At 39.8% G+C, this 26,927-nt stretch overlaps 1 protein-coding gene across 1 annotated transcript in view; it reads left to right on the plus strand.

Annotated features, from left to right (window-relative positions):
* Positions 1–3,067: 3,067 nt before the first annotated feature.
* GRAMD4 (GRAM domain containing 4) overlaps positions 3,068–26,927 on the plus strand; it is a 44,079-nt gene continuing 20,219 nt past the window's right edge. Inside the window, exons 1-4 of the mRNA XM_054399689.1 lie at positions 3,068–3,262; positions 10,329–10,449; positions 19,646–19,766; positions 26,853–26,914. Coding sequence (XP_054255664.1) covers positions 3,101–3,262; positions 10,329–10,449; positions 19,646–19,766; positions 26,853–26,914 — 466 coding nt within the window. The 5' untranslated portion in view covers positions 3,068–3,100. The remainder of the gene's footprint in view (positions 3,263–10,328; positions 10,450–19,645; positions 19,767–26,852; positions 26,915–26,927) is intronic.

Genomic DNA, 26,927 nt, shown 5'->3' on the forward strand with positions numbered 1-26,927 from the left:
CTTGTTGGCAAGCTTAGGTTTTTGCTTAGGTAATCTAATGTAACTGCAAGTAATCTGGGAGCCTAGTACATTCCAAATAATTTTTAGAAAAAATTATATTATTTTTATTTTATAACCGAGCAGATCTTTTTATATAACAGCTTCTTAAAGCATTTAAATGTCTAGGAACATACTTTACTATTTCTTCTTCTAAGCACCAACCTGCTAAATAATACCTTAAGAATATTGACACTGACATCGCCTTATTTTTTCAGCCTTTGTATTACAGAATTTAAGCTGACTCTCTTCAGTGAGTTATCTGTTAATACTTTAAAGAAAGGTCTGTATTTTTAAAAGACTAGGTGATAACAGTTTTACTGGTTAAAAAAAAAAAAAGAGAGTTTGCTGGCCAGGTTATTGTGTGACCTTGGGCTGAAATGCATGAACCATTTTAGGAGAAGACTGGAATTTAGAACTTTGTGTCTTGAAACTATGTCCAACCCAGGCAGTTACACTGCTGGGACTTTTCACTGGCCTTGTGGGTCTTTCATTCTTTGTTGCCTGAAGGCAGAGCTTTGAAGAGAAAAGTTAGAGACTGCTCTGTCTGGAGAGGTTTTTGTTGCCTCTCCCTACTTACATGTGATCTGTAAATCTGAATCCACTCTAAGAGGAAATCTGAATTCAGACTTTGAAACATCCATCAAAGTCCTGTATATGCCAGACTATAAAAAGAGTCCAAGAAGCAGCCCTGGTCTTTGGGGAGTAGTGGATAAATATGTCTTTAACAAGAGAAGCTGAGGACTCCTGATTCTGCTCAGGACATCAATGTTCTTATGCAACATTAAGTTAACTGCTCAATCCAAAAGAGCCACGGAGGAGGCTTGGAAGCATGCTTGTCCACCATTGATATGGACTCAGGAGTGATAATCATTATTTTTTCAAATAGCTGTATCATTAGCAGTGACAGCATGGATGGTGAACAAAAGGGTTTGATTTACAACTGCTTTGCTGTGAATTTGACTTGCATGTTATGTAAAAGTGCTTGAACATAGATGGAGATCTTTGATATGGAAGGGAGCACAGTTGTGCTGGTGCTTATCGGAGGTTTAAACTTCCCTGATACCATTTGTGCTGTAGTTGCTATTAATAGTAGGGCCTAGAGATATTTCTGGTTGTGATAGCTGACAACTTTTTTCATCAAATAGTCAATGAATGAGCAAGAAGTGTTTCTATTTATAGCTTAGATTTGACAAGTAATAGAACTTAAATGAAAAGCTGTTCATAGAAAATAACCTTGGTGTGAGTTACTGCAAATGACTCAAGTGAAGGATTAAACACAGGGCTGCAACTCTTAAGTGTCTCTAATAAAGGAAGAGGTTTGTTTGGATTTTTTTTTTCTCTTCCCACTGCACTAAAGGGGCTTTATATGAGTTTCAAACTTCTGTGTATAAGTAAAGGGTGCTCAATAAACCTTGGCTGAGATGTGGGCTAAGGTGGATTTTGAAGGAAATTATCTGATCTGAACTTGGTATGAACAGTCCCTGCCAGACTGTTAGGGTAAGTAGAGAATCTGCAGGGAGACATGAAGAACTCTGTGGAAAAGAGGTTTGTGTTAGGAGGTGAGATTTGCCCCAAGTGTAAAGGCTGTGGGAGCCAGTAGCAAAAGGATCTTTTTTCTTGTTTTTTATTTATAATCTTGATGATACATGTCTAGATCTGCTTTCAATTTTTCATCTCCCACCAGTGCCTAGGATGATGTGCCATAAAGCTAAGCATGTTTTTTTAATGGAGGAGGGCAGTGTTTGCCATAGGGGGAAAAACCATAGTACAGGAGTGAGTGCTTCCATTTTTCACTGCTGCAGCAGCTCATTTGTGAGAGCATTGTGGCACCCTATAAATCGAATGCTCAGAGCTAAGGAACAGAGTTTGTGGGAGAGAAAACTATTTATTTTATTATTTAAATTGGTTCTTCAATTCTGCTGCTCCAGCAAACTACTGCTCTGGCAGTTTATAGCAACTGGCAATAAATGGATTTTGGGGCCTATTGATACAGTATGATACACACAGAGCATTGAATTGGATTAATTTGGCAGGTCTGGTTTACATCATAAATTATACAGTGCAGTGTCTTGAAAAGCTACCATTACAATGAGTTTATATACTTGAATTACACTTTTTAAAATTGTCTTTTAAGAACCAAAATGCTTCTCCCAGTACAATTTATGATTTAGAATTTATGTATTGCTCATGTCAAATGCTGTCTCTGAAGTGAAATGCCCTGGGCAGTTCTTGCTCTTCCAGATGGCATGGCACCTGCACAGTCTGCAAAAATACTGACTGCCCTGTTTCTTTTGCAGTAAAATCTTGGTCATGATAGTTTTAAAAAATTGTGAAATAATTACTAATATAAAATGATTCTTCTTTGCATCTCAAAGGGAGTAATAGAAATCTAGCAAAGGGTATACAAATTGTCAGTAGTGGATTTTTAAGGATTTTGACAGTGCATTTGAATGTGGCTTATGGTCTGTTTCAACAATCTTTAGTTTTTGGTTGGATCTTCTGCATGGGTCTCTTTGGTGGCTTTTTCTATAAACCCTTGGTACTTTGCTCTCTTAGCCTGAAGCAGTAAGCAGATATAATAGCCTCTTTACACTTTTGCTTTGGTCTTTATGGGAGTTGAAGGATTGGTTGTAAAGCTTAGTGGATTTTTTTGTCTTTGACAAGAAGCATCAGCAAGTTGAAGCATGTGGACTTGCCAACCACAAAGCTCAGACTTTATTGTTTCAAGTAACCTGCTAGGAACTGACCTTTCAACCTTTGGAGTGCAGATTGTGTCCTTGAGATGGAGGCTATAATAGTGAGGCAAGGTGGTAAATTACCAACTACTGAATAACAATTCATGCATTTGTTAAATTGTGGAAAAAATGTCTGTTAAAAAGGTAAGCTGCAGCATGGTTTTCCTCTAATGCCAGGAAGGCCCTTGAAAGATGGTTAGAGGCAGTTAGTGGTCAGAATATGTGTATTTAGGTTTATCACAAGATTTGTAATGTACTCTTGTCTCATTTCTTGCAGAGACTCCAACCGTCATGTTAAGGTAAAGCAGAAAAGTGCAGTGCTGAACATGCTAAAGAAGTTGGACAAAATAAGGTTCAGAGGTCACAAGAGAGATGAGTTCCTTGATTTAGCAGAGTCTCCAAATGCTTCAGACACTGAATGTGGAGATGAAATCCCGGTGAAAATACCTCGAACATCAACTCGAGACAATGAAGAGCTGAGAGACCCTGTAAGTATTTAAGTATCATTATGTTGCATGGTTGCCAGACATAAAAATAACAAGAATTAATAATTCTTTGTTACTATATTTTGGATTTAACGCTTGAAGATTTGTGGATGAAAAAGTAAGTTTCTGGTAATAAGCATCCATTTTGTGGAAAGATCAATTAATGTTACAGTATTAGGATTCCTTGTCCCTGCTATTGATTTCAGAACTTGTGAGTTGGCAGGTTTGTTAACCTAGTATGTGCTTCTGAATGCTTCCTGTTTTTTGGGGGGTTTTTGTTTGTTTTTGTTTTGTTGTTGAATTACTAATGGGCACATCTGAAGGAAAGACTTTGCAGTCTGAAAAGCTCAGATCTGCTCAGGTGACACTGTCTAGTATTGTAGGGTTAAGACTTACGCTGGCTTCATTAGAGTCACACCACCTTGGTCTTCACTTCAGTGTTGCATCCGGTAATACTTCATGCTATAGAGGTAGATCATATCTATGCAGGAGGTGATCAAAACTCTTCAGGTGCTAAAACTTTCTGGTTTAGGGGTGAGCTTTGTAGAGTACAGTTAATGATTGGACTTGATGATCCCAAGGGTCTTTTCCAACCTGAGTGCTTCTTTGATTCTGTGATAGTAGGCTGTCATGGGATAAGTCCAGTTGAGTGTAGCTCTTTAAAAGCAGAGAGCAGGGGAGAGGAAAGCAGCAGCAGCATCAGGCTGTTTTGTCCTGTTCCTCGTGTTTGGGTACTCCAAACCAGTGTGATGCTGCAACAGCCAGAGAGCAGCAGCTGTGTTAGAGTTACAAGCAAAATAAGCAAACTTGTATGCAAAGAAAAAGGCCGACTTATAAGGGCTAAATTTCAGACAGGAAGTTTGGGGGATTAGCACTTGCTCCTCAGAGACCACTGCTGCCCATCCACTACATGAAGGGAGAACAAATAATCCTGTGTGCTGCAGAGGTGGCGGCAGTAAAAGTAACGCTTTTACATTTAAGTCAGTATAAAATAGTGGCTGAGATTGTGTGAACAGGGCAATCCTGAATTATCCCTGTGTTCTTCACTGAGATCGTGTGGTTGAATTGTGAATGAATTGTTTTTAATTCAGTCACTAAAACTCAAATCTTAATTGCTTAGGCAGAGTGACTTTCCTTTATAGGTTCCGTAAGCAACAGTGACCATAAGAAGGTAACTCTTGTTGGTTTCTTTCTGTTCAATATCTTTGGAACTGTTGAAAGCATAGAAAAATCAGTTCAAGTCTTGTGCACAAACTGAAGTTAGGCTGCATGTCTTTTCCAGATAGGTGTGAGCTGTACTGTGCTTCCACTATAGCTGCTTCACTGCTTCTATTAAAATCTGAGTACAGAACTCATGGACTTGAAAGCGCAAGACTGGTGGCTTGTAACAGCATAGTCATGCAGAATTTGAATCCTGGTCCCCTTCAGTATGTAGATGACTCCACTGTCAGCCATTCCCTTGGCAAAGGCTTCATCTCTACCTCTCTCTTCTTTTTTCTTTTTTTTTCTTTTTCAGTCTGGTTTAGTAATCATTACAGAGCCATTAAAGAATTCTCTCTTATTAGAACAGTACAGCACGGTCATATGAATGAAAGGCCCTTCTGTAGTGTGCCTCAATAGTATGTAGTACACTTACAAATGTGCACATTAGATGCCTCTTCTTTACGTATGTGCCTGAACTTGGCAAGGGTATGCAAAAACTTGCCACAAATGGAGGTTTCAAAAAGTCAGGAAAGCTTGTGATTGTGGAACTCTGACCATCTGCAATGAAGAGCATCCTCTGTTGCACACCTCCTACAAGTGAGGTGAATGTTCGGTCCCAGATGGGTCTTAATCTCAATACTTCACGTCTTACTGAAGTAGCATATGCAAAATTACACCCAATAGAAGGACAGAAAGGATGGTCAGATAAGATAATTTCATTCTTTATCTTAAACTACGAGTTTTACCTATTTATTTCAATAATAAACACAGATAGCTCCTGGTAGGAGGGTCCTGAGATTGGAAAGATGGGTTGTTTTCATATAAATTCTCAGAAACCACTGAGGAGAATTCGAACTATCTTGATCTCAATTTACAGGCTGTCTGCTTGCATGTATGTGGGGGGTTATTTTTCCCCCTCATCCCATTTAAGTTCCCTGACTATCAGATACGTCTTAGATAGTTGGTACTTGCTTAGGTCTCTGTGGGTACTTGGGCACTGTCAGATCATTGCCAAGACAGCTATGCTGGTTAACAAATTAACTCTTTGCTAAGTGATGCTTTCAATTTCTGAACTGCTTCCCAGATTTCTTCCTTCTCTATTTACTGTAGATGGTTTGTTGTCTTTTTTAAAGCTATTCAGTAATCCCAGTATTTGCCAGTTCTGGCTTGAATTGCCTCGTTTTAACTTATGTCTTGTCATTTTGTGCTAGATATTAATTATGTACACTGTTAATTTTCCATTTTTTTTTTTTAAGAGAAGAAAATGTTCCGTTTTCTGCAGTTATATGAGTGAACTTGGTACAGAGGGGGATTGCATCCCCTTCGGCAGAGCAGGGAAAGAACAAATTTGTGTTTAAACCCACAGAGGTTCTGCACTAACCTGACAGTGAGAATTGTAAGTCAAAAGCGTTCTTGTATGTGGCATATTATACTGAAAGCAGTCTAATCTACTTATGCAAGTCCTATACTGGTGTGCAGGGATTAAACCTAAGTTATTGTGGTACAGAAAACATTTATTGCTGGTCCAGTACAGTTTAACTTTTGCTGAAACATGTCAATAAAAACATGATGGGAAGGTATAAAACATGATGCAGACATTACAATTAAGACATTAAAGTCTCAGAACCTAGCTGGCACTAGATTTATTTTAAATTTATCTAGGAGCTTGCCAATGTGGGTATGCTTTCAAGAATAACTACTAGGGATGAACTATTGATGCACATGCTTTCATTCTTGAGCAGTGTTGCTTAGTTCTCACTTTCCTTGCAGCAAGTAAATGCAGCATGCACAGGAAACCCTTTCATAACTTCCAATAAGAAAATGCATGTATGAAGGATCAGCTGAGAAATTCTGGAGCCTGCCAGATCCCTAGATAAGTGTTGTAGTTTGCTGACTTTCTTGCTGCTTTCTTGCTGTTCTTGCTGCTCAAGTGAATGCAAGTTAAAATTTTGTGTTTAAGCTACTTCTACCCTGTGTCATGGCCACTGCTGGGCCCTGAGAAGTGACTTCAGTGGATGGTTATGTCCCTAGGCTTGATATGCTGTGTCCTTGCTGCTCTCCATCCTCAGTGTTTGAGAACTGCTCCTCTCTAAGTGAATTACAGACTTGAAATGACACCAGTGTTTTGTTAGATATTCCTAGAGAAAAGTCATCCACATATGATGACTGGGTAAGTGAAGTAAAAAGAGAGAATTGGCCAGTTATTTTTCTGTCTGATGCTGATGATGTGTTGTGCTGTAGATGGAGAGGACAGATCCACATTTGCTTGATTAAGAAATTACTTAGACCTTATCTGTGGCGGTACAGCGAGAGTGCAGTCAGTGCTTAGCACACAAACCAAAATACCAGGGCTCACAGGATGAAGGGGATTTGGAGAGGGAAGGCAGAAACCTCTCAAGTTGGGAAATGCTGTTACAAAAAGCATGAACTGCAGATAGCTTAAAAAACATGTTTGTGGTAGATGTGGTTTTTCATATCCGGAGCTGGATGTGACTTGGAACAGCATATCTGAACTCTGATAGTGGGTTAGAGGCCATCTGTCATCATCAGAAATCTGTCTTTAACCCCTCTCTCTCTGACTCCCTGTTCAGCTGGTATTTTGCTGGCTTCCTAGGCATTGCCAAGCCTTGTGCATGGTCTTCACTAAGTAATAGTGATTGCCAACATTTTAAGAGGTCCCCTATGCCAAATACTGTCAAAGCTAGAGCAAAAGGAAAAGCAGAAATCTTTAGAAGCCTTCAGAGCCTTTACTGTGAGTCAGAAGCAAGAAAAAGCATCTGTACAGTACCATGTAGTTAATCCCACCCGAGTTCCAGCACTAGCCTATGGAGGCAGTGGAAAGGAGAAATCTTTACCTGGTTAACACTGGAATTTACAAAAGATAATTTTTTTGTTAACTTACGAGTTGTCAGTTATGCTAACTTCAGACAGAGACAGTTTTATTTCAGAGTTAGACAGCTGATCTTCAGCAACTTTATAGTCTTTATTTCTTATCTTTTTAGCCTTTTATCTCCTCTTGTCAGCTGTGATGGTGTGGAGAAAAAAACTTCTGGGACAAAAGAACCATACACTTGCATGTCTCCTGTACAGCCATCTTAGACACGCTCAATTTTCTGAACTCTTCTAAATTGTATTCATTAATAGATTATAGTGTCAGTAATTTGGAGTGCTTTATTTTCCACCAAACTTGGATCATTTTGTATATTAGTACTCTGATTAAACTATTTTACTCAAATACTATAATGACATTATCCTAGTATACTTAGCAAGCAACCTTATATTTTGACTTAGTGGATTTTTTTAAATCCTTTTTCCCCCCCTAACTTAGAAGATCATTGTAACCTTTTGTGTTAGTTTAATGATGTGTACCTCATGATTTTTAATCTGTCAAATGATGTTGTCCTTGGATCCAGTTGTTGTCAGTATAGAACTGACAACTCTTGGTTTTTTCTTCTTCTTAAGAGATAGTCAGGGTATCCTGGGATGATTAATTAAAGACGTGATATCTAAGGAGCAGCAAAAGTAGAGCTGGTTCTTAGATGGAAATGTAGACATTCTCTAGATGTTCTGAAGTGTAGCTCCTCTATGTTAGAAATATCTTTAGTATCATCAAAGAGAATGAAAACTTGAATATGTGTAGATGTCTACTAGCCCATTTCTTCTCCCTCATCTCAGTCTCTGTGCTCCTGTCCCCTCCTCAGCACATGGATTTGGGGACAGGTCTGGTTGGGCAGGAGCCTGGTACTGTCTAATCACTGGACTGATGCACAGGCACATTCTTGATGGGTACAGCGTCTTGCACTTTAATCCATATGTGATTTTATTTATTTATCTATTCACTTTGAAGCAGTGGCCCTGTTTCTTTAGATGGCTCCATATGACCACCTGCGTGCTGGAATCAGAGATTGTCTCTTTGTACCAAATGTGGATACGCAATGCAGAAAGCCATGCTTTAATGCCTGGGCAGCAATCTGCAGTTTAGAAACTAATAACACTTCCCTTGTTCCTGCCTGGAGCGTGTTGTAGGGGTGCTGCTGTTTGCCTTCAGCCACACCATCCTCTTTGGGACTCTTCAAGTGTCTGGCAAGTGATAACGCTAAATCTTGCAGCATAAATAAATATGACTGAGCTCTGTAGATAAGAAATCAACACAGAAGTTAATTGTGATCCCATACTCATCTGCAAACAGACAGCTGTTACTCTTCAGCAGTGGCTAGGGTGGTTGCAAATGGTGTGTCTTTCTGCACCTCTCTGGCAGGTGTGAATGAGAAATGTGGAGAATGGGAGGGGGGTGCTGCGCTGCAGCTCCTGTGTGAGGAGTGCCCTGGAATGTGTCAGTCTCCTCTATGGCATAATTCGTGCTATCTCCTAAATGGGAAGCAGCAAAGAGATGCTGCTGAGCCAAGGATTTCTGCTTCTCGTTGGGACCAGTGGTGTTGGCAGAGTGCTATGTGGGTGTGTGTTGCTTTCAGGACTGGAAATAGCATCTCAGCTTGGCACTGTATTGAGTAAGCCCAGGTAAGGAGTTAGTGCCAGGTGAACACTGTGCAGTAAAATGGCTACAGAGCTCTAGTTTGCCTGTATAGACAAATGTTGAGGCTTAAACTCAGCATCTGTTCATGTCAAGCAAGGAAACATGTTTAATAGGTATCTCCACACTGTTAAAAACGCAAATTGTTCCCAGCAGGGAAAATACTCTCAGTGAGTTTTCTGCACCTCTTTCCCAAAACACAGAAAGTCTTTTAAGTAGCTCTCTTGTAGATTAGTTGAATTTATATATGTATGTAATTTAAGCTGTCGTGGTTAAATGTATGCAAGCTGACTTCTGAAAGCAATACAGTTCGTGAATGTTTTCAGGAATAAAGGGGAGGGAATAATTATGACAGGTAAATAAATTGTTTTGAGATCATTTCTTAGATGTAGGCTTCTATAGCCTAGCACTTTGATTTTGAGTATAAGATGTTGGAGGAGCTCCTGTAATTCTCTTTGAAAAACTTCTTGTATCTAATGAGGTTGACACTCAGTGCCTGAACAACCATTACCCAGGAGATGCCCTCACCCACCCTCTTCCTTGGTCTAAAAACGCTCACTTGATGAGAGAAAGACAGCATCACCTGACTTTTGCCATGTGGGCTTGAGGTTTTTCTGTGCTCACTTTGTGGAGGTGGCAGTTGTCACTGCTCTTCCTAACTAATCAAATAGCTCTTTAATTCCTTCATTATGCAGCATTTCCAGCACTAAGTTCATTTGAGGGGTGTTGTTAAATCTGTCAAGACACAATCTCCAGACTTCCCCCTCTCATGGCCTGCCAGGATGAGCTTCTGGCACCAGGGACATCCTTCAGCAGTAACTTGTCTGTGCTGGATGGAACCCTCCTTGCAGAAAGACCATGGTCTTCAGAATTGCACATTCCGTGAAAAGAAAATGTGCGATGTGTTTTCTAGAAGCTTAGTAAATACGTAGAAAAGTCTTTTGGTAACTTCAGAATTTTGTATGTTGCATTGACTATTCATTTCATGGGAAGAGGAGAGGGATAATATAAATACACCCTTTAAATCAGGAGAAGAAAGACTAAATGAAGATACAGCAGAGGCAGCAGTGGCAGGGGGGAGGGAAGGAATCTTTGTTTTCTGTAACTCCCTGAGATCTCAAAAGTGCATTCTGTAAACTCACGTGGATGCTGTGCATTTGATTGGCTTTCACTCATTTATTTTGTTAATTTAATGCTGGACAAGGGGCATGCTAAGTTGTCGATACTTGCACCTTTCTCAGGTGACTGACTCTTTACTGCCTCAGAAGCTGATGTATATAAATAATAAAAAGACATGTGCCTCTGAGCTGTCAGTGTGTTCTGACTTTCTTATAGGCTGGTCCAGGGACCATCATCATGGCTGCAGGAGTCCAGGATTTTAACAGAACGGAGTCTGACAGACTGAATGAGATCAAAGGTCACCTGGAAATAGCCTTACTGGAAAAACACTTTTTACGTAAGTATAAACTTAATGGTCTGCAGAAATGAATGGCTTAAGCCTTCTGAAATAATGCATTAGAACTTTGAAGTGTGCTGGTGTGCACATAGTGCATAGGCTGATGCATAGATAGCACATGGCTGACACTTCTCTATGAGGAATGTAAAAGCATTCCCCAGGTTTCTGGGTCACCTAGATTATTTATTTATTCCTCATTGCATTTCTCAGAATATACCTCAGTACATGGCAAAAGCTGTGTAGTTGATGTCTTGGTGTTGACATCTTAGAATCAACTCAGCCTTAATGTGGTTGCAGTAGTGTTTTTTGTCTAGTAGTAATTATAAGAAGAAAGTGATTTCTGAAGTGGTGACCAATGTATTTCTTTGTCTGCTGTTTCAACAAGTGATAGGTCTTAAAGCATGTCTCAACAGCACAGGAATTACTCATAAGTGAGAAATAAACCTAAGAGTATCTTTAGATTTCAAGTGTTACTTGTTTGAGTTTCTGTGATTTCTGTATGTGAATATATGAGACAAAGTTTTCATGCATGGCTAGAGGCACTTGTAATGCTGGGGATTTTATCTCATCAGATCTGTACTGTTGGCTTGTAAGACAGGATAGTTAATTAAAACCAAAGGAAAAAAAGGGGACAGGCATTCCTTTAACTTGATAGTAGTAGAGATCTCTCTAAGTCAAAGAGAATCCTTACTGAGCTTCTACCCAAAATGGTAATTTTAAAGAGTTATTTTTGGACTTCAAAATATGAAGGTTGTTTTAGTGTTCGGAGCTTGCCATGTATTTTCTAAGGGGAGATCTGGAGCAAGCAGTTACTAGAGAGAAATAGTTGTCTGTAAATGGAAAATATGTTGATCTAAGATGTCAGAAGAATCTCTTCCTTAGTGGAGAGATAATCTAAACATCTGGAGAAGTGAAAATGAGAGGAATGCTCAGTGTTGCGTAGCTGTAAATGCAAATAAAATGTGACTGGAAATGCAAGGGGTTTAAGCTGCAGACTAACAGGAGGATAAGGGAGGTGGAGGAGGGGATTGTGGATAATGATGTCTTAAGCAAGGGAGAGATCATCTGACTCTTCCAGTTGAAAGGGCTAAAGTTGCTCTTCCTGTCTGTGTGAGGATGGTCTTAATCTCTGTAATACAGTGACTTCTTCTGAGCGGTACTACAAGAAGGCTGAAATCGTGCTTGCTGGGTCTAGTGAGAACATGCCTGTTGAGGTGGGTTTCTGCAGAACAAGACTTGAAAGCCTATTGAGTGAAAAGTACAGAGTGCTTAGTTTGGACCTCTGAATACATGAGGATGGAAAAAGCTTTGTCTTGGAGCTATCACCATCAGTATCATCTTTTTCTAATGGACTTTGTGTATTGCCATAATTTGTTCTTAACACATTTGAATGCTGCCTTAGTGCTGGCTGAGGGTTCAGGTGGGGAAGGCAACTGCTGAAATGGGACAGCTAGGTTAATATGGTAAGGTTAGTTGTGTTTATTTTGTGCTTCCAAGATCTGGCTGTATCTAAACAAGAAAGAAAAACTTGCTTTCTGCTCTGGCATTTAAAAGACAAAATGACAGGTAATATCTTTTTGAGTTTGCACCTTCCTGTTACTGTTTGTGCCTTGTTTGCTTATAACAGCGTTTTGGTCTCTGTGCTGCAAGGTGCTTTCTAAGTGTGCATGCACCCTATGGTTACTACATGAGGTATTATTTAACTCTCATTCAAGGATGTTGAAGCCTTTTGCAGTGCTAATTTTATCAACTTGGGGAAGAGGAGGTGGTGGTAGCAGCAGCTAAGATTAACCAAAACCAGGTGACTGTTAGAGAGAAGGGTTAGTCATGGAATGGTAAATTGAAGATGTGCTGTGTGAGGTTGAAAAGTTTTAGAAAGAAATACAGTCCTGTCTCACAAGGGTTTGGCATTCCAGTTTGTACAGCAGGCTGTGACAGGAGTCTCTACAGACAGAAGGAACTTCTAATTTCAATTATGGGTTTTATACCAACATTACAAAAGAAGCTGGTGTTGCACTTCTGTCCCATTGACATTTCTGCTTCCCCACACTCTTCATTCTCATGCCTTTTAAAAACTTGCATGTGACTGTCTTCACAGTGTTTTCTCTGGCTTCCACTTTTTGGTATAAATGACCCAATGATTCTTTGTAAGAAAAGTGACCTAACAGAACATTGATCTCATGAAAGCAGAGCTCTAGAAAACCATACATAGTTCTTGGGCAGCTCTAGGGTATTAGGAAGTGATAAACTGTAGAGGCAAAGTGTATGGTGTTGGTTGTGACCAGCAAAAAACTTATGCTATGAAGTCCTCTTTTGTATGGAAGTGCTAATATCTGTTCAAACAGCCACAATAATTGTAGGCCACAAATTGAGTCCAGTTACCAGCTGTGTCAGAACACCCTTGGTTGGAGTCCTGAGCTGGTCCCTGTTCTGAGCCTGGCTTGTGCAATTTGTTGTCATCATATAAAGCATGTGAACGATGGTGGCATGAAGATGCCAGAATGCTGGAGGGCTCAACCCAGGAGGATCATATGCCCATCACACTGGCTTTCTGTGGGGCTCACTAACCAAAGCACAGTATGGTGGTGACAGAGTTGTGTTGTTCTAGTTTCTCCACCAGCTCAAACACATGCCACCTACACATCATCCTCTGTAGGTGGGTTGTGCTCTTGCTTCTGCTTTTTTTGCATGCCCAACTTGGCTTCATGAACTGCAGAGTCAGTGCGACAACTCAGGCAGGGCAGCAGTCAGCCCTGCTGTGCCTGTCCCTTTTGTATAGCCTCCTGGAGATTGCAGGAGCCTCATGTGGATCCTGCCCTTCCCTGCTCAGCTTAGTGACATGAAAGCTTTGGAGGAGCCTCCTGCTCCCCTATCTGGTTCGCACTGAAACGTTTAAAGCCTGTTTGACGCCAGAAATTGAGAGTGAACACTGTTCTTGCAATGACAATGGCTTTTCTGAATTAAAAGGAATAGAAGAATAAAAACCTAGAGTAGGAATGTAGGTGGGCTTTAGTCTGTTGATGTAAAACAGTTGCTAGATTTTGTCAAAATAATGTTAGGACAGTGTTTTACAGAAACCAGCATTTAGAACTCTTGCTTAAAATATGGTCAGTTACGGTGTTACAACTGAACCATCTTGGTGATGGTATCTTGTATTGTTATAGTAGAAAGGAATGTCTGAAACTGGGATCCAATAATGCCACAGTTGAGCTGCATCTCTTATCCTCTTCCCAGTATTGCTACTGTGTGTCTGCTGTGATTACTCTCCAGACCACTTGTGGTCCATCTCTGGAAGATCTGTGAAGAAGGTTGGTATCTGTTTGAGGCAACTACCTACCAAAGACAAAAGAAGAGTTAGCCAACCTGGATTTTGGGGCTTGAGAAAGCAGCGTATTAGGTTCTTCTTTCTTAAAATACTAAAAATAGTCCTAAGGAGGTGAGCTTTAGGCTTCCTGTGTGAAGTGTAGAAGTCCAACCATGAAAGAGGACATGCATTTAAGATGTGACTTAAAGAAGAAAGAACAGCTAATAAAGTGGACCTGCTAGAGCAGTGGCTCAGGCAGGCCCTTTCCTTTCCCAAGCATCTGTCATGCAAAGAAGTACAATGTCTAGGATCAAAGGCCAATGTTTATCTAAAGTCTTTTGGATAGATTTGTCCTAAGTCTTCGGCAGTCTCTGTGGTTCACTGGTGGAAAGGACATAAGCCCTGGGGAGGGAGAGTCAGATCAGAAGAATGTGTAACAAATAGTACACAGTTACAGCTATGAATTGTGAACTTGTGTCCAGGGTACTATATGAGTTGTGGAAAACTATAAACAGGATAAAAACTAGGGATTTCTATTGTGAGTTCTTCTTCTATGACTGCTTGTTGGTCAGACAGCGTTCTTTGACTATTGGCTTTATTACAAGTGGTAAAGCCATTCCATGTCTTTTGCAGCACTGCCATTTGCTGTAAATAAGATAAAGACTTTAAGATAAAGACTGGAAGTTCTTCAGCGTCTGTGATGATGAAAATAGACATGTTTTCAGACTCCTAACAACTTGCTAATAATAGCATATAGTTGGTTTAGTTAGGACAAAGTTAAAATACTAGCTTTCTGTACAAGAAAACTCCATCTGGCTCCATTGGTGCAGCTAGCAAGACCTAATTTGGCAGTGTGTGGTTGGGATTTAGTACCTATTAAACAACGTATGTGAGCTCTGTTAATGTTCAAAGGGTTGTTGGGAGATTTGCAATAATTAACATAGACGTGGAAGGGTTATTTTTGTATTGTTAAGTATTGGTGTTTCCCCATGTAAATATGACAGGGTGCATGTATGCTCTTTTGGCATTTCTAGTTTTTAACTTTATCTTCTTGGATTCAATGGTGAACTTACTTGGTAGCTAGAAACAATGGTCTACAGTCTCTACCTGTGTTCTGAGAGATTTTTTTAAATTTTTGTTGTTGTTGTTGTCACTTTGTCCCTGGAGAGGATTTTGCAGTGTACCTGTAGGCCTGCACAGGAATGCTGTTATGTAAAACGGCTACTAAGAGATTCTGTAATCCACCTCCAATCCCTGCATTAAGGGAAACATCCGCTTTACTGCACATGCAGTGAGGAATTAGAAATCCAACCTGCTGCCACGCCTTCCCAGCCTGATGGATCAGCCTTTGTTTCTAAATACTACTCAGATACTGTTCTTGCCCAAACTAAACACATTTCTTACAAGCTTGTGTATTCTGGGGAGCAAACTGAAATGCTTTCATTTGCCCTAGTGGCCGATGACATATGATTCAGTGAAATGCTGGGTAGAACTTGTCTTTGGACAATTACCTGGTATCAAAGAAACACTTTCAGTTGTTAAGCTTTTGAATCTAAATGATCAAATCCTTAGAGTGCAGGTTCAACAGTTGTATTACACCTAATAGAGGATAGAATGTGCAGAAAACCTGAAATGGATAAAGTTGGTTTTGGTAACTTGTGAGATGATGCTGTTTTTTCCTATAGGGTCAACTGTTTTAGGCTTAATAGTGCAATAATCTGCAAGTTAATGTAGTTGAAACACTATTCTTGCCTTTTCTCATGTTTTTATCTTATTTTAAAAGTGCAGTATTATCCAGATATAGTCTTGCTTTTCAACACAAATTGAATTTATTAGAAATACTTTAAAGTGTTTGTTCAGAGTCACACCTGCTGTAATGACCTAAAAGGGTTGCCCAGCATGGTTGCTGCAGGTATGTAGAGATTGTGACTGTGCTTTGATAGGATTGTGTAACATACAAGGATACTGAAGATTCTTTACTCTAAATTTCTCTTTCTTACTGGTTTACACTAATACCATAAAACTCAGCACTAGCAACTCTCAATTGCTAAAGTGAAAATATATACGTGTATATGAAAACAGAACAGAAGCACAGGTGTGTGTGTGTATATATGTATGCATATATATATATAAAAATAAGGCCATTAAAATTTATTGGCAGCGGTCAATAGTATGGCAGCAGCCAAGGAGGTTTATACTACTACAGGTTGCTACAAACTTACCAGTAGTGAAGCAAACTTATCAACAATATAGCAGCAGAAGTAGTTACAATAGATTATATACATGTGTGTGTGTATGTATGTGTGTATATATAGACATGTATGTATGTTCACAATAACATCAGTATCAGGTTTATTAAACAGATCTTGGAAGGTGCCAAATCATCCCACAGAGTGGACTCAGCCATCCCAGAAGTGGGAGGATAAACCCTCCTCTCTTCAGCGAGGGTCCAAGGTCTCTTGGAAAGTTTCTGCAGAGAGTTCAGCTTATATAGGAAAGGAAAAGAATGTGCAGCACAGGAAGCTCTTTCTCTCGGAAGGAATCTGCATTTTAAATAAAGACTTAAGTCATCTTTGTTATCTTAGAGAAACAGGGAGGTGTAGGACACCACTACTTCAGCAGTCAATAGATGCTGTTATTTTTCTGGTTTTCATCCAGAATAGCCAGTAGATGCTGATATTTTCTGTTCTGTCACGCCATTTTCTTTTTTTTTTTTTTTTTCCCCCAGACCATTTTCCTATTCTTGCAGATAGAACATACAGTAGCAGTTTGTACTTTCTTAGGACATTTTTCCCTTTTCCTCACCTTTTGGTTGATAAGTTGCTGTTACAGTTTCTTAATTTTGTGCCTTGGGATGTCTCCAGACACAGCTGTGCACTTCAAAGATGCTGCCGGATGCACTTCTCAAGGATACTTCTGCTTCCCAGGCCTAGTTTCCCAGGCTAGGTAGCATTTTCTCTGTCAGTATTTCAGGAGACTTTTCAGCTGTTAGGACTCCTCCCCTTCTAACCAGGTCAACTCAGTGACTGCTCACATCACTTGCATGTCCAGCTAAGACATGCCCTGAGCCTCTTGTAATATTTTAACGTTTCTTGCCCAGAAGGAGACAGGGAGCTGTTGCTGATGTGCCTGGAAGGGAAATTACGGGATCTGATTGATCTTGGAGCTGAGTCTTGACATGTTGTGGTTTACTCTTGTGTGTGTGGAAGGGGGACGGTATTTGAATTTTCACTGTCTGAAGATGAAATCCAAGGGGCACTCTATTCTCATCATGGTGGGGGGGGGAATACTCATCTGTAAAGCCAAGTAGATGGAGACCATGTTGAAATGTTCCTGTGAGTTCTTCTCAAGGGTCTATGACCTTTGCTCTTTGTAGTCAGCTTCAGTTGTTCTACAGGAGGAACTCTCAGGGCTGGAGAAGTGTTCTTGTAAGTTCATTTCAGCTTGGGCAAATTTTAGATTATTTCAGGGGACAGAGCAAGGAAGAACTATCTTTTTCTATTTACTTTTTTCCCCTTCTTTTCGTGCTTTCTGTTGCTTAGCAGACTTTAGAGCATTTAGTTGACCAAACACGGAAGTTTTGCAATGCGAGGCCACGCTTCTGCCAAAGGAGCAGCAAATGCTGCTTTAAAGGGTTGAAGGGGCCAGAGTGGGGTGGATTTGAATTGCAGCAACGTAATGAAAGTTAGGAAATGCCATGAAATGTGAACCTGTAAAAATCCTTGATGAGATGATGCATTTTGTTTTGTTTTATAGGAGTTCTGCTTCATTCATTGTGTACCTTATAACTCTGCATAAAGAAATTCTACATTTCTGACACTGCTTGTCCTCCTAGTGATCAAGTTTCTGGGAGTTTTGTTTTGGTTTTAATAGAACATGATGTAGCATAATCAGAACAACTGGAATTAAGGAAGCTGGAATATCTGAGTAGATTTTCAAGGGTATTGAGGTTAATTTACATGACTTGTGGTTTCCTTATGTATACACAATACATAGTCACTTCCTTGTTTTTTAAACAAAAAGTGCTTAATGTAGAATTTTTTCCTTTAATGGTCTGGAGAAATTTTTGTGGTATCTTCATGGTACTGCACAAGCTCCAGTGCATTTGGAGTGCAACAGATGTTTCCCCTCAGCTACATGCGTGCTTCTGTTCTGCAACAAGGCGATCCCTTGAAGGTAGATAAACTAATTACAAATGCAGTTTTCTTTTTGTATTTAAAACTCTTTGTGGATATGTACTTAGGAACAGGTCCGTGTATAGATGTACGCATGTCCATATCTTTCCATTTATTTACAGGAGAGACAATGCCTGCAGCAACAGTGAAAGTTCTCTACCCTAACCTTGGGGAATAAATTTTAGTTTTACTTGCTGGAGGATAACTTTCTGTGCTCCAGCTCCTTTTTCTAGTGTCACTAGCAAAGTATCAGTGGGGATATGACAGAATGTCTTTCTGTTTGGTGAAATTCAACCTGTAGCCTCGTGGTGCAAACTGTCATACTGTCCTCTTGACTAGTGTCTTTTTCCCATCTCTCCTAATTTTGTGCTCTAAACCTCTTAGTGCTGTAGGAATACATATGATCTACCACCACGTAACTCTCACAGCAGATAATATTATTTGAGGTACTGCCTCCTACACAGGGGAGAGAATTTGTCAGTTCTTCTGAATATTTGTTCTGGGCTACAGATGTTCTCAAAACATCATTGGAGTCAGAAAGGCTCAGATACCAAAATCATCTGATTATCAAAGATTTACATGGCCATATGTAAAAAGAAATAGAAGAGGCTGCTAGAGGGTGGAGCATAATATATGAATCTTGTAAAACAACTCCTGTGTCTGCATTCATAGTAGAATTATTAATCTTGAAATACACATGCTTTTCTACTATTTATTGTTGATGTTGAGCTTAAAAAAACAGCAGCGGAACCAAAATGTAGAGGAATTTTTTGTTTATTTGTTTAAAAGAAAAAAAAGAAAATGATTCAGTCTTCAGTTTGTCTCTTGTATACCTGTCTGGGGAAACTGATCAGTGATAAGTGACCCTATTATAGCTCTGGAATAAAATCCGGTCATAAATAAGAATACTGCTGGGGGGGAGGGAGGGGTGGGAAGAAAAAAGACTAATCAGCCACAAAAAAGCCGGATTTATGGATGATACCAATTTCTCATTTTAAAAGTTTTGATAATGCATATATTTTGTGGTAAAAGCATATATGTATGTGGATATGTGTGTGTGCATGTGTATAAGTTATTAGGGCACACTAACCTCAGAAAAGGGAAAGTTCCTAGTCTTATAACAACAAAACTGTAAGATACTCAATTCCATAATGGGGCCATCTGATTCAGATCATTCAGAGGTGCCTGAAATCAAGGGATAGGGGGTTATATGGCATTGTATAATTCTGTATGAATATATGTGTTTATTTTCTTTTCTACCCATTGACATGGGTAGAAAAATGTTTTGGTTGGTTTGGGGGTTTTTATTTAGTTGTTTTTTTGGTTTGATTTGTTGTCTAGTTCTTGTTATGACCACTGGATTTAGCTATAGACAGCCTTTTCTGATGATTATTTCTTTGGAGAATGTCACCTTTTATTTTGATAAAGAAAACTTGTGCCAAAGTCTTGTTTTTAATACATTGTATCTTGAGAGCTTTAAAGTTGTTTTCCTCCTTGCTTTAAGAATTGTAACTAAATATTTTGTACATGGTAGAGCTGTGTACTTTATGTGAACTCTTTGTAGCATTTGATTACTTGTTTCTTTTTCTTTCTGGTGAATATATTTAGTATAGCACAGATAAAAAATCCACTACGTAATCTGTTATAGTTAGGTTTTAATTTTCTTACAGAAATATTTCAGAGTAACTAAGTCTTTTTCTTCTCCCTTAATTAACAGAGGAGGAGCTCAGGAAGCTGAGAGAAGAAACAAATGCTGAAACGTTAAGGCAGGAGCTAGAAAAGGAGCGACAGAGGAGATTAGAACTAGAACAAAAAGTCAACGAAGTACTTAAAGCAAGGTAAGAGAAATATCTAAAGCAAGGTAAAGCTGAAAGCCACTTGAGATCTTCATCTGGCTCTGAGGAGCTCTGGTGAAAGCATTCATTTCCAGCCTAGATTCTCATAAAATTCTCACAGAGAGAGGAGCTGTCTATATTTTCTTGCAAAAGTACATCTTGTACACCCACTTACACTTGAATTGCTTGACTACACATACTGCCCTAGCCACATATGTGTCCTGATGCTTGGGATATTCTTCACTTCACCTTCTCTGATAATCTTCCTCTTGAGATCTCACCTACTTGGAGTTATCAGCATCAGTTACGTGTTACTGAATGCCAGAACCTTTGCCATGCCATTGCTTATGCTTTGCCTTTTAAAAATCTGTGTCATCTCCACACAGCACAATCCTTGTTACTCCTATTGTAGAAGCAGCAAGGACACCCCAGTACCACAGCAGAACCCTAAATGTGAGAGACTGGAGTTTGAGTCTTCTTTGCCACTGCAATGACAAATGGAAACATGCCTCCCTATACCCCTCAGTCCTTTCAGCTTTCAGGGCACTCACCTTCATGATGCAAAGCATCACATTTCATGATGTTGTCTTCTAAACCTGCCCAGCTGCATGGGCTTTAGATCTTAAGACCGTAGCAGCAGGTTGGTGACATTGTTGATTTAGACCAGTTGCCTACATAGTTGCCTGTGTTACCTTTCTCAATAGAAGCTAAGATGACTTGTCTAAGCAGTAGGATCACTATCAGCTACTGTCATCAGGAGATAGTGCAGGCTGAGTTGGTAATTGAATGCAATAAGCGCTGCCATTTACTTACAGGTGACAAACAAGAACAAATAGGCAAAACATTTTGCTTTGGTAGGAGGCTTCCCAAAGCCATACAAACTTTTCCCAGCCTGCTGCTTCATTTTGTACTCATTCCAAGTATAAAAATGCTTTTATTGTCAAGCCAGCAGTCTGTGTTCTGTAGCAATGGAAACAGGAACCATTGATAAGAAAAATATGAGACTAGTGGAGTTCTGTGGCCTGTTTACCTCCTACTCCTGTAGAATCATAGGATTGTTTAGTTTGGAAAGGACCTTTAAGATTGCTAAGTCCAACCATAAATGTTAAACTGCCAAGTCCACCACTAAACCATGTGCTTAAGTGCCATAGCCATATATCTTTTAAATACCTCCAGGGATAGTATTCCAATACTTCCCTGGGCAGACTGGTCCAATGCTTGACAACCCTTTCGGAGAAGAAATTTTTCCTAATATGCAGTCTAAACCTCCCCTGGTGTAGCTTGAGGTCATTTTCTCTTGTCCTATTACTGGTAACTTGGGAGAAGAGACTGCCTCTCACCCCACACAACCTCTTTTCAGATAGTTGTAGAGAGCAATAAGGTCTCCTCCGAGCCTCCTCTTCTCTGACTGAAGAACCCCATTTCCCTCAGCTGCTCCTCATAAGCATCCACAAACAGTCTAGGAGTATCAGAAGGTATGTTGCTGCCTTTTCAGTATATGTTTTCAGACCTATTATCCATGAATATATTTAACAGCCTCTTGAGAGTGCTGGAGCTATCTACCACTGGAAGTTATGGAGGCAATACATTACAAAAGACCTAAAAAGGCAATCTCTTTTCTTCCCTTTTTAACAGATTTCTAAGTAGTTTCAAGAAATGTCCCATAACTACAGAATTCTGAGATTTAGTGAATAATTGCTCAGCATTCAGCTTATTTACTGCCCTCGACCACTCTTTTTCTCTCTTCTCCTATCCAGACTAAAAAGTTCCACCTTTTCCAGTGCCTCCTCAAGAGTACTCTATCCCTTTCATCAGTTCAGTTGCTGTTCTGTAACTGTTTTGTCTGAAGACCGAGGCTGAATTCATGCGGTGTTCAGTGTGGGGTCACCAAGGCTTTAGACAAGATAAATTTGGCCTTCCCTCTTATCCTTAGTTCCCAGTACAGTGGGATTTTTTAACTAGTATTTCTCACTGGTTTTCCAAAGTCACTGGTTCCATGCAAAATCAGTCTGTGTAGACTTGACCTAATGTGCCAAGTTACACACTTAGCAGAGACTCTACAAGGTTGTTGTGGAGGAGTCTGGTTCCCAAGTCAGCCCTGTGAGCATTCACTGGGAAGGTGATCTGACCTTTCTGGGGACAGGCAGATACACATCATATGAAAACAAAATAAGATTTCAAAAAATTTACAGTTTCTACCCAGAAGAGTAAAAATAAGGCTATTTTTCAGCTTAGTACTTACACTCCATTGTGTGAAAGTTGTCTTCACTGCTTTTTGTCTTTTTGCACTTAAAAGTATTTAAAAATGTAATTAGGACTACAGGCAAAGCGTTGGCTGACACAGTCAAATACATCAGAAGGCAAATTTACACCCGATGGAAACTTAATTTCATTAAGCAAAGTAACAGCAGAAAGTTGTCTCTGCTTATGTCAACAAAACCAAATTCAGTCTGACTTTTCAAGTAGATTTTCATACTATCTTTAAATAGATATGCATATAAACATGTTTGCATGTACTCTGCTTACAGAAATGAGCTACTAATGAAAACCAAACTATGCTGGGGTGTAAGAAGGAAGAAATTATTTTAGCAGTTGCAATATTCAAAGATATTTGAAGTAGATCAGTACATGTAGCTATATAAATATATGCTTCAAAAGTGTTCAGCAAGGAGAAAACATTGAGCTACTAGTCTAGTTTTTTTTTTTTTCTTCCTGAAGAATGTGGGTTTCTTTCATTGAGTGTGTTCATAGAGGAGTACAAGAAGCATTTTTAGATATTTTGTTTGTATGAGTATTCAGAAACATGGTGGTCTCAACTGAATTTTCCATAGACCCACTTCAGGATATCCCAACATTTGGTATGACAATAGAAGCTTGTGACATTTTGCTAGTGGAACAATGCAGAAGTAATTTGGAATAGCCTGTGTGAGCAATGCTTGTTCAGTCTAAATTGTGGGGTGTTGCTGCTTTATTTTACAAATTGTGAGCTAGCTCCATCACACAGAAAAAAAAAATCCACAAACAAAACAAAAACAAGTTTTGCAACACCACCTACCAAGAAGCTCTGACTCAAGCAGGTCTTTTTATTAGTATCATTGTGATCTCTTTTTAAAAGGAGCAAGTAGACAATGCTTCTGCATAAGCCACTATTCCTTCTGCACTGCTTATCCTGGCCTCTTGTTAAACAATGTTGTCTTCCACACATGTGATGTTGAGAGCATGGCTGATTTTGTTCATTGAGAAGATGCCTCAGTTTGAGATTGCTCTGGAGGCAATACCAGTTGTTGAGATACGGTCTTCATTTGCATACACCTCAAATTGCAACTGTATTCAAGGCCTAATATGCACAAACCAAAATATTTATTAAAGGTAAATGGCTCCAGGTTCCCTTAACTTTTGTGTCATACTTGTGGCTAAAAAATGCTTTGGTGCTATTGTGTGGGGCAGCGTTGAGTATACCGGCGTGTGCTGAGTGTGAACTGCTCTAACATTCATGCCTCTCTGACTTCAGGATATTTTTTAAAAAGGACATTTGTGTTTGTCTTCTTCATTGACTGAGATGGCTCTTAACTGTTTTAACCTGTGATTTTAAATGCTCTGGTTGCATAAACATGACCTAGCCTCAGGTAGGAGGTCTGTTGATGTTACCATGCACACCTCTTTTCTGGATTGAGAGCGTGGTCCCAGAGGAATCAGTGCAGCTTGTTTTCTTCAGTGCAGGCCATGGTTAGAAAGCCTTCATAGAAACACTGTCTTTTGCCTTGTTCTGGGGACCATTTATGTTTTCCATCCTTTTAACTGATCTCTGGCATGAAGGGTGGTTCAGAAACTGCAAGAAAGGTAATTTGTCCCCTCTGTCAGTGGTCTTGACATGACCTGGTTTTGAGATGGAGTTTCCCAGTGGGTGTGCAAGCCTAAACAATGAATTCTGAGCTTCCTGGCCCATATTTGTCTGAAGTGGCTAATTATAACCTGATTCACAGGTGCAGTAATGAGCTGTCATTAACCTGATGATTCGTAAAGGTTAGGTCCTTCATGGGGAAGGAGTAAAAGGCAGATGGCAAGTAGGACATTGCCAAAAAAGAAAATAAGAGTACCAAGCCATCACACACTCCTGATGGAGCCCAGTGAGGTGCTATCCACAACTACTTCTGGATGAGATTCTTGGATTATTTTTTTTTCCTCAAGAAACATGGGGAGTAATGACGCTTTGCTCTTTCTGAAAATATATCCCAGCATGTCAAAGGAAGACCCAGCGTGAAGGCTCTCAAGGCTGGCAGTGGTGGGATGCCATCTCAGCTTTGTCACTGGAACCATTCAGGTGTAATACCGCTGAAGTGCCTTTACATGACTAGAACAGATTGAATAACTGGCTTCTGCCTGTGTGAACCTGTTTGTGAATGGCTATCTCCTTTCCACTTAAACGTGTCTTCAGCTTCAGTGAAAGATGGTTTCAGTAACAGAATGCAGATGAAAATGTTCACCTATATAGTGTAACAAGCTTGATAATGAAGGCGTTGCTATATAATAATTTGTGCAAGGTTAATTGCACTAATTTTTGTCTTTAGAGAGACAGAGCTGGAAATAGAGGACATGCAAGTGTGTTGGGGAAATAACAAGCAAAGGAAGTTTTTGGTTGAGGAACCCATGGTTTGTATAAAAACTGGGGAAAAGGCACAGAAAACAAAGTTAAAGCTTAACTAGAAAAAGTAAACTGAGGAAATTTTGAATGGCTTTCGAAAAGAGTTGCTCAAATAGAGAAGCCATTGTGGAAAAAATCCTTTAGAGGCATGAATAAAAATAGCTTTGAAAGCAGAAACTGTCAAATTCAGCTTCTTAACACTGATAGATGTCCAGTTATAATTTATAAATCAGTAAATTATTTCTTAATGTTCCTTTCAGAAATGAACAAGGATGTGGAAAGCTCATTAAATATGGGGAGTCCTTAGGAAGGGAGAGGTAATTAGTTCTGTAGTTTCTCAATCATTATTCATTGATGTATGCTGATGTCAAGACAGAACACATTAGTGTGTTCTTTTCTGTAGCCTTTCCTGTGTGCAGGCAGTAACAGCGAGATCTTTCCTTAATGTACTTCAGAGGGCTGTCAGGAGAGGAAAGTACCTATCTGTCCTTGTTGCTGCAGTCTGCACAATACAGTGGGATCCCTCTTCTCACTCTCCATATACTGACATCTTACTTGGTTGCCTTCCTGAGGGGCAAAAGATTAGGGAATGTTTGAAAGCACCTATATTGTCTGATAAATGAGTGATAATGAAATTGCATAACCAACATGGTTTTGTTTCAAGCAGTAATTCTTTCAGTCATACAAATCCCTGTCAAGTAAAGCTTGCTGCAGCTGGTGTTATGTTGTCAAACTGCTGCTTCATTTAAAAAAAAAAATCTGTAGGCTATTTACATGAGTAACTGACAACTTTTGGACTGAAGCATGAAGTATTCTCAGGAGAAGTTGGCAGTTGGAGGCTGTGGATAGGGCAAATGTAATTTAAGGCCTTGCACGTGTGTAGAATGACAAAAGCATTTGTCATTCCAAAATCTATTCACTTTTAATGGATGAGAATATTATTCTTGATTCATTTTGGAAGATGAGATCAATGATGCCTGATACTTGCCATATGTTTTTAGAATATTTTTGGTTTTCAGACCATTATTTCAATTTTACAAATTTTGAAAAAGGTATTTTTAATATTGGTTGCTATTGCTGCATTTCAAGAGCTTAAAACATAGCATTTTAAATAATTCTTAAAACTTGTTTCTCTCATTGTGAAGGTGACTGGTGTTTGACTCTAGTAACAATGGCAGAATTCAAGGTCCATGTTTTTAAACTGGGGGTTTGTTCCAGCACTGTGGTTATTATCTTGTGTTATGGAATCTCTTTTTATTTGCTATTGAAGGAAAAGTTTGGGTTCCTGAAGAGTTTTCCTGACAGGCATTGCAGTGTATGTAGAAATCAAATGCATGAGTCATGCAGTAAATTGGAGCAGTGGTTGACACACCTGAAGGCTATGTCAGTGAGACCTTGAGAGGCTGGAGAGTTGGATGGGGAGAAATTTAATGGCATGCAACAAGGACAAATGTAGATTCTTGCATCTGGGAAAATACAGCTTCATGTACCAGTATAGTTGGGGGCTGATCAGTTGGACAACAGCTCTGGGGAAAAGGACCTGGGAGGTCCTGGTGGACAACAGGATGACCATGCACCAGCATGTGTTCTTGTGGCCAAAGAGGCTAATGGCATCCTGGGGTGTATTCCAAGGGGTGTGGCTAGTAGTACTTTGCCCTGGTGAGGCCACATCTGGAATATTGTGTCCAGTTCTGGGCGCCCTCAGTTCAAGAAGGACAGGGAACTGCTTGAGAGAGTCCAGCGCAGAGCCACGAAGATGACTAGGGGAGTGGGACATCTCCCTCATGAGGAAAGGCTGAGGGAGCTGCATCTCTTTAGCTTGGAGGAGACTGAGGGATGACCTCATTCATGCTCATAAACACAGGAAGGGCAAGTGGGAGGACGGACCTGGGGTCTTCTCAGTGATGTCCCATGATAGGACAAAGGGCAACGGGTACAAGATGGAACATAGGAGGTTCCACGTAAGCATAAGGAAAAAACTATTTCACTGTGAGTGTGACAAAGCACTGTAGCAGGCTACCCAGGGAGGTAGTGGAGTCTCCTTCACTTGGAGACGTTCAAAACCCACCTGTGTGCATTCCTGTGTAACCTGCTCTAGGTAGCCCTGCTCTGGCACAGGGATTAGACCTAATCTCTTTAGGGCACTTTCAGCCCTTAACATTCTATGAATCTGTGTGATTCTGTGAAATTTTATACTAAATTATGTAGTAGTTGTAAGGCGAAGTTGAGCTGTCAGTGACAGGAAATGACTAAGCCACACCTCTCCTTCCAGTGAATGGAGTTTCCCTGACTTGATTAGTATTTTGAATTTTGTGATAGTTTGGTTTTCTCTTGTCATAGTTACATGACCTCAGCTATGGATACCATGGAGGTTGTGGTACTCCCTTCACCTAAAAGGGAAAAAATTCTTCATCTGTAGCATTTCACGTTGTTTATTTTATTTGTAGGACAGAAGAGGTGACTGCAGCTCAGCAACCTGCAAAGCCACAGGCGCAAGCCAATGGAACAGGTAATCTTGGTCA

This window comes from Indicator indicator, chromosome 3 (assembly GCF_027791375.1).
Source record: "Indicator indicator isolate 239-I01 chromosome 3, UM_Iind_1.1, whole genome shotgun sequence".
In the NCBI taxonomy this organism is placed as follows: Eukaryota; Metazoa; Chordata; class Aves; order Piciformes; family Indicatoridae; genus Indicator; species Indicator indicator.